This window comes from Tursiops truncatus, chromosome 7, assembly GCF_011762595.2.
Source record: "Tursiops truncatus isolate mTurTru1 chromosome 7, mTurTru1.mat.Y, whole genome shotgun sequence".
NCBI classification, from domain to species: domain Eukaryota; kingdom Metazoa; phylum Chordata; class Mammalia; order Artiodactyla; family Delphinidae; genus Tursiops; species Tursiops truncatus.
This window is the reverse complement of record NC_047040.1, coordinates 57615426-57628753: the sequence shown is the minus strand read 5'-3', so window position 1 is coordinate 57628753 and position 13328 is coordinate 57615426. Positions and strand designations below refer to the sequence as shown.

Below are 13328 nucleotides of genomic sequence, written 5' to 3'. Positions count from 1 at the left end.
AGAAAGTAGGCATAGAGGGAACTTTCCTCAACATAATAAAGGCCATATATGACAAGCCCACAGCAAACATCATCCTCAATGGTGAAAAACTGAAAGCATTTCCACTCAGATCAGGAACAAGACAAGGTTGCCCACTCTCACCACTCTTATTCAACATAGTTTTGGAAGTTTTAGCCACAGCAATCAGAGAAGAAAAGGAAATAAAAGGAATCCAAATCAGAAAAGAAGAAGTAAAGCTGTCACTGTTTGCAGATGACATGATCCTATACATAGAGAATCCTAAAGATGCTACCAGAAAACTACTAGAGCTAATCAATGAATTTGGTAAAGTGGCAGGATACAAAATTAATGCACAGAAATCTCTGGCATTCCTATATACTAATGATGAAAAATCTGAAAGTGAAATCAAGAAAACACTCCCATTTACCACTGCAACAAAAAGAATAAAATATCTAGGAATAAACGTACCTAAGGAGACAAAAGACCTGTATGCAGAAAATTATAAGACACTGATGAAAGAAATTAAAGATGATACAAATAGATGGAGAGATATACCATGTTCTTGGATTGAAAGAATCAACATTGTGAAAATGACTCTACTACCCAAAGCAATCTATAGATTCAATGCAATCCCTATCAAACTACCACTGGCATTTTTCACAGAACTAGAACAAAAAATTTTGCAATTTGTATGGAAACACAAAAGACCCCGAATAGCCAAAGCAATCTTGAGAACGAAAAAAGGAGCTGGAGGAATCAGGCTCCTTGACTGCAGACTATACTACAAAGCTACAGTAATCAAGACAGTATGGTACTGGCACAAAAACAGAAAGATAGATCAATGCAACAGGATAGAAAGCCCAGAGATAAACCCACGCACATATGGACACCTTATCTTTGATAAAGGTGGCAGGAATGTACAGTGGAGAAAGGACAGCCTCTTCAATAAGTGGTGCTGGGAAAACTGGACAGGTACATGTAAAAGTATGAGATTAGATCACTCCCTAACACCATACACAAAAGTAAGCTCAAAATGGATTAAAGACCTAAATGTAAGGCCAGAAACTATCAAACTCTTAGAGGAAAACATAGGCAGAACACTCTATGACATAAATCACAGCAAGATCCTTTCTGACCCACCTCCTAGAGTAATGGAAATAAAAACAAAAATAAACAAATGGGACCTAATGAAACTTCAAAGCTTTTGCACAGCAAAGGAAACCATAAACAAGACCAAAAGACAACACTCAGAATGGGAGAAAATATTTGCAAATGAAGCAACCGACAAAGGATTAATCTCCAAAATTTACAAGCAGCTCATGCAGCTCAATAACAAAAAAACAAACAACCCAATCCACAAATGGGCAGAAGACCTAAACAGACATTTCTCCAAAGAAGATATACAGACTGCCAACAAACACATGAAAGAATGCTCAACATCATTAATCATTAGAGAAATGCAAATCAAAACTACAATGAGATATCATCTCACACCAGTCAGAATGGCCATCATCAAAAAAATCTAGAAACAGTAAATGCTGGAGAGGGTGTGGAGAAAAGGGAACACTCTTGCACTGCTGGTGGGAATGTGAATTGGTTCAGCCTCTATGGAGAACAGTATGGAGGTTCCTTAAAAAACTACAAATAGAACTACCATATGACCCAGCAATCCCACTACTGGGCATATACCCTGAGAAAACCAAAATTCAAAAAGAGTCATGTACCAAAATGTTCACTGCAGCTCTATTTACAATAGCCCGGAGATGGAAACAACCTAAGTGCCCGTCATCGGATGAATGGATAAAGAAGATGTGGCACATATATACAATGGAATATTACTCAGCCATAAAAAGAAACGAAATTGAGCTATTTGTAATGAGGTGGATAGACCTAGAGTATGTCATACAGAGTGAAGTAAGTCAGAAAGAAAAAGACAAATACCATATGCTAACACATTTATATGGAATTTAAGGGAAAAAAATGTCATGAAGAACCTAGGGGTAAGGCAGGAATAAAGACGCAGACCTACTAGAGAACGGACTTGAGGTTATGGGGAGGGGGAAGGGTGAGCTGTGACAGGGCGAGAGAGAGTCATGGACATATACACACTAACAAACGTAGTAAGGTAGATAGCTAGTGGGAAGCAGCCGCATGGCACAGGGATATTGGCTCGGTGCTTTGTGACAGCCTGGAGGGGTGGGATAGGGAGGGTGGGAGGGAGGGAGACGCAAGAGGGAAGAAATATGGGAACATATGTATATGTATAACTGATTCACTTTGTTATAAAGCAGAAACTAACACACCATTGTAAAGCAATTATACCCCAATAAAGATGTTTAAAAAAAAAACTACACTAGAAGGAATCAATAGCAGAATAACTGAGGCAGAAGAACGGATAAGTGACCTGGAAGACAGAATGGTGGAATTCACTGCTGAGGAACAGAATAAATAAAAAAGAATGAAAAAAAATGAGGACAGCCTAAGAGATCTCTGGAACAACATTAAACACACCAACATTCACATTATAGGGGTTCCAGAAGGAGAAGAGAGAGAGAAAGGACCCGAGAAAATATCTGAAGAGATTATAGTCGAAAACTTCCCTAACGTGGGAAAGGAAACAGCCACCCAAGTCCAGGAAGCACAGAGAGTCCAGGCAGGATAAACCCAAGGAGAAACATGCTGAGACACATAGTAATCAAATTGACAAAAATTAAAGACAAAGAAAAATTATGGAAAGCAACAAGGGAAAAATGACAAATAACATACAAGGGAACTCCCATAAGCTTAACAGCTGATTTTTCAGCAGAAACTCTACAAGGCAAAAGGGAGTGGCAAGATATATTTGAAGTGATGAAAGGGAAGAACCTACAACCAAGATTACTCTACCCGGCAGGATCTCTTTCAGATTCAACGGAGAAATCAAAAGCTTTACAGACAAGCAAAAGCTAAGAGAATTCAGCACCACCAAACCAGCTCCACAACAAATGTTAAAGGAACTTCTCTAAGAGGGAAACACAAAAGAAAAAGGGCCTAGGAAAAAACCCCATAACAATTAAGAAAATGGTAATAGGAACATACATACCGATAATTACCTTAAACGTGAATGTATTAAATGCCCCAAGCAGAAGACACAGGCTCACTGAATGGATACAAAATTAAGACCCATATACATGCTGTCTACAAGAGACCCACTTCAGACCTAGGGACCGATACAGCCTGAAAGTGAGGGGATGGAAAAAGATATTCCATGCAAATGGAAATCAAAAGAAAGCTGGAATAGCAATACCCATGTCAGATAAAATAGACTTAAAAAAAAAGAATGTTATAAGAGACAAGGAAGGACACTACATAATGATCAAGGGATCAATCTAAGAAGAAGATACAACAATTATAAATAAATATGCACCCAACATAGGAGCACCTCAATACATAAGGCAACTGCTAACAGCTATTAAAGAGGAAATTGACAGTAACACAATAGGGTGGGCTTTAACACTTCACTTACACTAATAGATCATCCAGACAGAAAACTGATAAGGAAACACAAGCTTTTTCTTTAGACCAGATAGATTTAAATGACATCTACAGGACATTCCATCCAAAAACAGCATATTACACTTTCTTCTCAAGTGCACACGGAACATTCTCCAGGATAGATCACACCTTGGGTCACAAATCAAGACTCAGTAAATTTAAGAAAACTGAAATCATATCAAGCATCTTTTCCGACCACAATGCTATGAAATTAGAAATCAGTTACAGGGGAAAAAAAAAAAACGCAAAAAACACAAACACATGGAGGCTAAACAATACGTTACTAAATAACCAAGAGATCACTGAAGAAATCAAAGAGGAAATCAAAAAATACCTAGAGACAAATGACAATGAAAACACGATGATCCAACACCTATGGGATGCAGCAAAAGCAGTTCTAAGAGGGAAGTTTATAGCTATACAAGCCTACCTCAAGAAACAAGAAAAATCTCAAATAAACACTCTAACCTTACACCTAAAGGAACTACAGAAAGAACAAAAAAACCCCAAAGTTAGCAGAAGGAAGGAAATCATAAAGATCAGATCAGAAATAAATGAAATAGAAACAAACAAAAAATAGCAAAAATCAATGAAACTAAAAGCTGGTTCTTTGAGAAGATAAACAAAATTGATAAACCTTTAGCCAGACGCATGAACAAAAAGAGGTAGAGGACTCAAATCAATAAAATTAGAAATGAAAGAGGAGAAGTTACAATGGACACTGCAGAAATACAAAGCATCATAAGAGACTACTACAAGCAAATCTATGCCAATAAAATGGACAACCTGGAAGAAATGGACAAATTCTTAGAAAGGTATAACCTCCCAAGACTGAACCAGGAAGAAACAAAATATGAACAGACTAATCACAAGTAATAAAATTGAAACTGTGATTAAAAATCTTCCAACAAACAAAAGTCCAGGACCAGATGGCTTCACAGGTGAATTCTATCAAATGTTTAGAGAAGAGCTAACACTCATCCTTCTCAAACTCTTCCAAAAACTTGCAGAGAAAGGAACACTCTCAACTCATTCTAAGAGGCCACCATCACCCTGATACCAAAACCAGACAGAGATACTACAAAAAAAGAAAATTACAGACCAATATCACCGATGAATATAGATGCAAAAATCCTCAATAAAATACTAGGAAACAGAATCCAACAACACATTAAAAGGATCATACACCAAGGTCAAGTGGGATTTATCCCAGGGATGCAAGGATTCTTCAGTATAATGCAAATCAATTAATATGTGTGATATACCATATTAACAAATTGAAGAATAAAAACCATATGATCATCTCAATAGATGCAGAAAAAGCTTTTGACAAAATTCAACACCCATTTATGATAAAAACTCTCCAGAAAGTGGGCATAGAGGGAACCTACCTCAACATAATAAAGGCCATATACAACAAACCCAGCGCAAACATCATTCTCAATGGTGAAAAACTGAAAGCATTTCCTCTAAGGTCAGGAAGAAGACAACAATGTCCACTCTCGCCACTATTATTCAACATAAATTTGGAATTCCTAGCCACGGCAATCAGAGAAGAAAAAGAAATAAAAGGAATATAAATTGGAAAAGAAGAAGTAAAACTGTCACTGTTTGCAGATGACATGATACTATACGTAGAGAATCCTAAAGATGCCACCAGAAAACTCCTAGAGCTAATGAATGAATCAGGTAAAGTAGCAAGATACAAAATTAATGCACAGAAATCTCTTGCATTCCTATACACTAATGATGAAAAATCTGAAAGAGAAATTAAGGAAACACTCCCATTTACCATTGCAACAAACAGAATAAAATATCTAGGAATAAACCTACCTAGGGAGACAAAAGACCTGTATGCAGAAAATTATAAGACACTGATGAAAGAAATTAAAGATGATAGCAACAGATGGAGAGATATACCATGTTCTTGGATTGGAAGAATCAACATTGTGAAAATGACTATACTACCCAAAGCAATCTACAGATTCAGTGCAATCCCTATCAAATTACCAGTGGCATTTTTTTTTTTTTTACAGAATTAGAACAAAAAATCTTAATATTTCTGTGCAGACAGAAAAGACCCCGAATAGCCAAAGCAGACTTGAGGGAAAAAAACAGAGCTGGAGGAATCAGACTCCCTGACTTCAGACTATACCACAAAGCTACAGTAATGAAGACAATATGGTACTGGCACAAAAACAGAAATATACATCAACGGAACAGGATAGAAAGCTCAGAGATAAACCCACGCACCTATGATCAACTAATCTACAACAAAGGAGGTAAGGATATACAACAGAGAAAAGACAGTCTCTTCAACAAGTGGTGCTGGGAAAACTGGACAGCTACATGTAAAAGAATGAAATTAGAACACTCCCTAACACCATACACCAAAATAAACTCAAAATGGATTCAAGACCTAAATGTAAGACCGGACACTATAAAACTCTTAGAGGAAAACATAGGAAGAATGCTCTTTGACATAAATGACAGCAAGATCTTTTCTGACCCACCTCCTAGAGTAATGGAAATAAAAACAAAAATAAACAAATGGGACCTAATGAAACTTAAAAGCTTTTGCACAGCAAAGGAAACTATAAACGAAACAAAAAGACAATCCTCAGAATGGGAAAAATATTTGCAAATGAATCAATGGATAAAGGATTAATCTCCAAAATATATAAACAGCTCATGCAGCTCAATATTAAAAAAACAAACAGCCCAATCAAAAAATGGGCAGAAGACCTAAACAGACATCTCTCCAAAGAAGTCATACAGATAGCCAAGAGGCACATGAAAAGCTGCTCAACATTACTAATTATTAGAGAAATGCAAATCAAAACTACAATGAGGTATCACTTACACCAGTTAGAATAGGCATCATCAGGAAATCTACAAACAACAAATGCTGGAGAGGGTGTGGAGAAAAGGAACCCTCTTGCACTGCTGGTGGGAATGTAAATTGATATAGCCACTATGGAGAACAGTATGGAGATTCCTTAAAAAACTCAAAATAGAATTACCATATGACCCAGCAATCCCACTATTGGGCATATAACCAGAGAAAACTGCAATTCAGAAAGACACATGCGGGCTTCCCTGGTGGCGCAGTGGTTGAGAGTTCACCTGCCGATGCAGGGGACATGGGTTCGTGCCCTGGTCTGGGAGGATTCCACATGTCGCGGAGCGGCTGGGCCCGTGAGCCATGGCCACTGGGCCTGTGCGTCCGGAACCTGTGCTCCGCAATGGGAGAGGCCACAGGAGTGAGAGGCCCGCGTTCCGCCAAAAAAAAAAAAAAAAGACACATGCACCCCAATGTTCACTGCAGCACTATTTACAACAGCCAGGTCATGGAAGCAACCTAAATGCCCATCGACAGACGAATGGATAAAGAAGTTGTGGTACATATATACAATGGAGTATTACTTAGCCATAAAAATTAACAAAATTGGGTCATTTGTAGAGATGTGGACAGACCTAGAGACTGTCATACAGAGTGAAGTAAATCAGAAAGAGAAAAACAAATATCATATATTAATGCATATTATATGTGGAATCCAGAAAAAATGGTACAGATGAACCGGTTTGCAAGGCAAAATAGAGACACAGATGTAGAGAACAAATGTATGGACACCAAGGGGGGAAAGTGGGGGTGGGGATGGGATGAATTGGGAGACTGGGATTGACATGTATACACTAATATGTATAAAACAGATAACTAATAAGAACCTGCTGTATAAAAAAATAAATTTTAAAAAGAATCCTCTAACGTAAAAAAAAAAAAAAGAAAAGAAAAACATGTCAAACAACATCACCAAGCTGGAATTAGCCAAATTCTACAGGACAAAAGACCTGGTTTCTTCAAGAAATAAATGTCATGGGGAACTAAAGAAAAGAGGAGGTAGAGGGGAACTGTTTTAGATTAAAAGAGGTCTAATAAACATACTAAACAAAATGCAATATGGGGACTTTCTTGGATCCAGATTTGAACCAAACAACTACAAAAAGACATTTTTGAGTCAAGATTGTTCTCCTACTTTTTGATATAGACTTAAAGTTTCCAATTATTCCTTCCGTTAACTTGTAGGTTTTTGTTTTTGCTTTCTTCATAGAAATTACATATATGAACTATATTTGACAACTAAAAATACTGTAACATTGTTTCTTTTTCAACACTAGTGTGTTAACCTTTCGGAAATAAGTTTCTCTTCAGGAACAGAGATGACAATCACTATTATGGCCAAATTTGGGAAATGCTAGAATACTGTTTTTTAGGGGCAGGACTTTTCAGACTTTATATGTTCAAGAGAAATGACCAGAAGAGCACCTAGAATACAGCATTTTTGCCACATCCATTTTCTATTTGAACCTTTTTCACTAGAACAATACTAGAACATCTCATGGGACTAGTATTATTTGGAACTCATTTTAGGAGAAATCAAAACCCTAAAATATGTTTATGCTTGTCATAGTTAAGTGTATTTTGATACTCTATTTGATAACTTTAAAATACTATAGAAGTAGTAGCTAAACTACATACTAGATAAGTATTTTTTTATGAAAAACACTTGAAATATTTATTTAGAAATAACCTATGAGAATTTTTATAATCTAAAATATGAAAAAAGCACAAAATACCAAATATTGCATACACACCTGGCAGAATTCACATGTAACTTGAATTTCATAAGTTGTACAACTTATCACGTCCTCTTTTTCATGGCAAGGATACTGAAAAATGAAGTGGTTTCACACTGTTAAATATAGTTTTGAAACATTTCTTGAAACATAGTAAAACAATAAAAACACTCAAATAATTACACTCTTTGTAACACTACTGTCATCCAAAAACCCACTCACTATTAAGAATCTTTATAATAGAGCACTGCTCCTAAAATATGAACACCCATATAAATGTCTTAAACATAGGTATTAATATATCCAACTCCACGATAAAGAGGGTAAAAGAGAAACATTTAACTTAGCCTTTAGGACTGTGGTTGAAGAGCAGTGATTAAAAAAGTGAAAATCCTGACTTTTGACGTCTGATGAAAAGATGAGATCTAGTATTTCAAAATATCTATTCAGAAAGCTTTAAGTTTTAAAAAATGTAGTCAGTGATGGTCTGGTTCTCAGCCTAATTCATCACTATTTGTCCCATAATGTAATGATAGTTGATCTTTATAAGAAGTTCCCTCTTCCCTAACTTTATAGTTTACTTATTTGACATTAGCTTAAGGACAAGTACAACATACTTAAACTATGTTTAAACTATGAGGGTCAGTGCCTCATCTTTAAACTCTGCTAATCCTCCATTACATTCACTGAAACCCCATGTAGTGGCAAACAGAGTTAACTATATGCTTATGCAAATAAACCAATGGTACACAGAGAAAATTTTTATTTTACATAATTTTGCTTATAAATGTGGTGTCAAGAATGTCCTGCTCAGGAAAATTGGGTAATTCCTGTGGGGAAATGTGTAAATAGCTACACTTCTGAGTCCTAGAGTCAGAGATGGTCTGATATAGGAGAAAGGAAGAAGAAAGTTCTTTTCCTGGTCCCAGGCAAAACTTCTATCTATCTGGTAAGGTTACATTTCATCATTCACATTCAACTTTATCATGTTGCCTGTGAGAAGAGGGGGAAAAAGCACTGGAATAATCCAAAGGAAACCTATAAAAGTTATGCTTCAGTCATTACCAGTAGAATGTGAACTCAATGAAGACAAGGAACTTATCTTTGGGTTAACTACCTGAAACAGTGCCTAGCTTATAGTAGCATTTACTCATTAAATATTAAGGAATGAATAAACAGCCATATGATATGAAAAAGTCAGATAAATTTAGTTTAAGTTATCTAACTCAAAAAATTTCTAAAACTAATAAATGCAGTTCATATTGCTTTGAAAAATCAAAGCAATATTTAAACTCAGTTAAGTTCAAGAAACATTTAAACACCAAACTCATGCCAAGACACAAAGGTGAAAAAACAAACAGTCCAAAAAAAACCAAAACAAAACAAACAGTCCCTCCACTTTGAGAAACTTCCAGTCAAGCAGAAGAAAGAATACAGAAATATAATTTCAATTCAATTTGGTAAGAATAACAGTTAAAATATTAAAAATATACAGGTAGGGGCTTCCCTGGTGGCACAGTGGTTGAGAGTCCACCTGCCAATGCAGGGGACACGGGTTCGTGCCCCGGTCCGGGAGGATCCCACATGTCGTGCAGCGGCTGGGCCCGTGAGCCATAGCCACTGAGCCTGCGCGTCCGGAGCCTGTGCTCCACAACGGGAGAGGCCACAACAGTGAGAGGCCCGTGTACCGCAAAAAAATAAAAAATAAATAAATAAAAATATACAGGTAGTGCAGGGACCAATCCGATAGTTCTAGAAAAGCTTTGAGGGAATTAACTCTTCGTATCCTCCTCTCTGATCTTTTCCACACCCCCCTGACTACCATTGTCCCATTCTTCTACAAAAGGTGTTCCTTACCTGCAGGAGGCAACTTCTATAGTTCCTTTCCTACAGTCTAGGAACTAGACTATTTCCTAGCCAACCAATAAAAATTCCCATTCCTTATACTATTTCCTAATACCTAGCTGAGGTCTGTAAATATAAGTCAAAGCACCTTGGCACATAAATGATGAGAGTTCTTCTGGGAGGATTAACAAAGAGATAGCATTTTTAAGCTAACTAACTGAATCTCAAGCCTCTAAATCGAGGTTTATCTCCCTTTTACATCAAGGGTGGAAATATGCTCCTAGCAAAGCATGGGAAGGAGGCTTTGTTCAACTATAAACTCAGAGAAGACAATGACTGCAGATAGTGAACTGTTACTATACCACACCACTCTCTGGCAAGCATCCACAACCTATACTGGTAGGAAAATCACTGTCATGAAGAATACACAGGAGGGTTCTAGGCAAGATTTAAAAGAAGCCAGTTTCTTTGGTTTCTCTAATCTCTCTTAACTCTTCTTCTAACACTCCTTCATCTTCCCTACCCTAATGATTTAGTGCCAAAGTTCCCCCTTTTGTCTTTCAACCAACAAATATTTGAGTATCTACTTTGTGCTTTGCACTATGCTACATGCTAGGGATGCAGTGGTGAATTATATAGATTCTGCCCTCAAGAAGCTTCCCGGATTGTGAAGGAGCTTATGCTAGCTAATCAAGCATCCAGCTCAGACTCCTCTTTCCAGTTTCTAAGACAATTCCACATATAAACACGTGTATGTTCCTCATATTTTCTCTATTTCATTGCTATAGGCATTTTATTTTAGAACTCCAAACTTGGTTAAAGGTATATTTTAAATTTTGTTTTTTATAACATAGCCATAGAACCATTCACCACTAGGTATCCCACATAAATGATCAATCTTACATAATTCTAAAAAACCTTTAAAGCTCAAGTTTAATTGGGGTTCAGAAAGAGGTCATTGTTATTTCTGGATAATATGAACTAGATTATGCTTACTGAATTAAGATGTTGTAAGGAACTTTCAATTTGCTCCCAGAAAAAATACAGAAGAAAAAAAAAAGCCACCCAAAATACTATCATTCAGAGATAACTACTGTCTAATATTCCAGAGTACATATTCAGTCTTATTAATGTATAAAGATAAATAAAAAATTTTTAATTGTAAAAAGAGCATTATAACTTCCTTTAAAACACAATTATCTAAATTCTGCCACATCATCAAATATTAGATGTCATTTTTATGGCTATATAGTATTCCACAATACAGATATGACATATTTATAACTAATTCTTTACCACTGGATTTTTATCATCAGTGAATATCTTTGAGGACAAATCTTTGCATAACACCCACATGAGGTAAAGAATAGGGATGGCACCAGCCCAGGACAGGATGTCAGGGCCCAAGCAGGAAGATGTCTACTTGATGAGGAGGAGGGGGTCTGGTGGCAACAGGCAATTCATTACATATACATGCAGGTATTAATTGAATAAGTGAATTTATCAAGGATATAGTAGATGAAGGTAAATTCACACTACAGGTGAAGGTAATTACACAGAATGAACTCTGGTACTGGATGAGATCTGGAGATATTCATGTGCACTGACGACTTTCAATGTAAATATACAGATATAGAAATACAGATGATAATATGTGTATATACATGCATATATATTCAAATACTTCCTTAGCTGTGTCACTGAGAAGGCCTGGGAGCACTGATACCCCAATAGCAATAAGCCCTCTAGACCTTGATGTCAAAATACTATTCTCCACCAAAAGGAACCTGGGATCCTTGAAGAATTGGCTGATTCCAAGGCTAAAGCAGGAATAATACAGGATGGGCCTTGAATACCTTCTGCAAGAAAGTAAAGAAGGACTTATGGATTTAGCCAGAAAGTGGCCAAATCTCAGACAACTTGAGATTCAAAATAAATGATAGTAATAGATCATACTGTGAATAAAATAGGATTCCATTAATCTGATATAAAGCATACCAATGTAGAAATGAAAATTTGATAAGACAAGATGTTTACATCCTCTCAAAGTATCTCCCTATAAAATACATTTTAATTACTAAAGGCAAAACAGTAATATACAGTACAAAAGCCTGGCAAATATCACTTTACTCAAGTGATCCAAGTTAACAACACTAAACATCAGGAAAATCAACATCAATATCATTGCAACCCTTCGGTTGCAATGAGGATGACACAGCATCACTTTCATAATAGTCATGCCAAAGATACATAATCTGAGTCTAATCATGAAGAAACATTACAGAACACCAAATTGAGGTAAACTCCTCAAATAACTGGGCCATAATCTTCAAAAGTGTCCAAGTCATCAAAGTCAAGGAAAGATCGAGGAACTGCTTCAGATTGAAAAAGACCAATGAGACATGATAACTAACTGCAACATGAGATTCTAGACTGAATCCTTTTGCTATAAAGGACAGACATTATTGGAATAACTGGCAAAACTTAAATGTAATCTGCAGATTAGATGGTAGCAATATTTCAAAGTTAATTTCTTGATTTTCATGGTTGTATTATGGTTTTGGAGGAGAGTGTCTTATTGTAGAAAGTAAAGTATTTGGGCGAATGGGACATCATGCTAGCAACTTACTCTTAAAAGGGTCTGGACTAAACAACTTAAAAATAAAAAAGGAAAAACTTACAGAGGGAAGGACTTCCCTGGTGGTGCAGTGGTTAAGAATCCGCCTGCCAATGCAGGGAACACGGGTTCGAGCCCTGGTCTGGGAAGATCCCACATGCCACGGAGCAACTAAGCCCGTGCGCCACAACTACTGAGCCTGCACTCTAGAGCCCGCGAGCCACAACTACTGAGCCCGTGTGCCACAACTACTGAGCCTGTGTGCCACAACTACTGAAGCCTGCGTGCATAGAGCCCATGCTCCGCAACAAGAGAAGCCACCGTACTGAGAAGCCCGTGCACTGCAACGAAGAGTAGCCCCCGCTCGCCACAACTAGAGAAAGCCTGCACGCAGCAACGAAGACCCAATGCAGCCAAAAAATAAATTAAAAAAAAAACTTACAGAATGAATTTAAATTATATATAAATAACATGCACTGTAATAATTCAATATATAACCACTATATAATTAGTATCACGTAGTTTTTAGCAGTAGTTTTGAGAAAAATACTAAAACACACAGATTCTCTAACAATTCTCTGCTTGCTTCCAGTTTATAACCTTCATGTTATGAGATGTCAAAGAACATGGACTTCCCTGGTGGTCCAGTGGTTAAGACTCTGTGCTCCCAATGCAGGGGGCACGGGTTCAATCC

At 36.9% G+C, this 13328-nt stretch overlaps 1 protein-coding gene across 7 annotated transcripts in view; it reads right to left on the bottom strand.

Moving 5' to 3' along the window:
* The window catches only part of ATF2 (activating transcription factor 2), an 87933-nt gene that overhangs the window by 61748 nt on the left and 12857 nt on the right, over positions 1-13328 (bottom strand). For 5 of the 7 annotated variants that reach the window (XM_033859995.2, XM_033860000.2, XM_033859999.2 and 2 more), the window contains exon 3: positions 8191-8265. The exons of the other annotated variants lie outside the window; for them this stretch is intronic. In XM_033859995.2, coding sequence (XP_033715886.1) covers positions 8191-8222 — 32 coding nt within the window. In that variant the 5' untranslated portion in view covers positions 8223-8265. The remainder of the gene's footprint in view (positions 1-8190; positions 8266-13328) is intronic. 7 annotated transcript variants of the gene reach the window in all.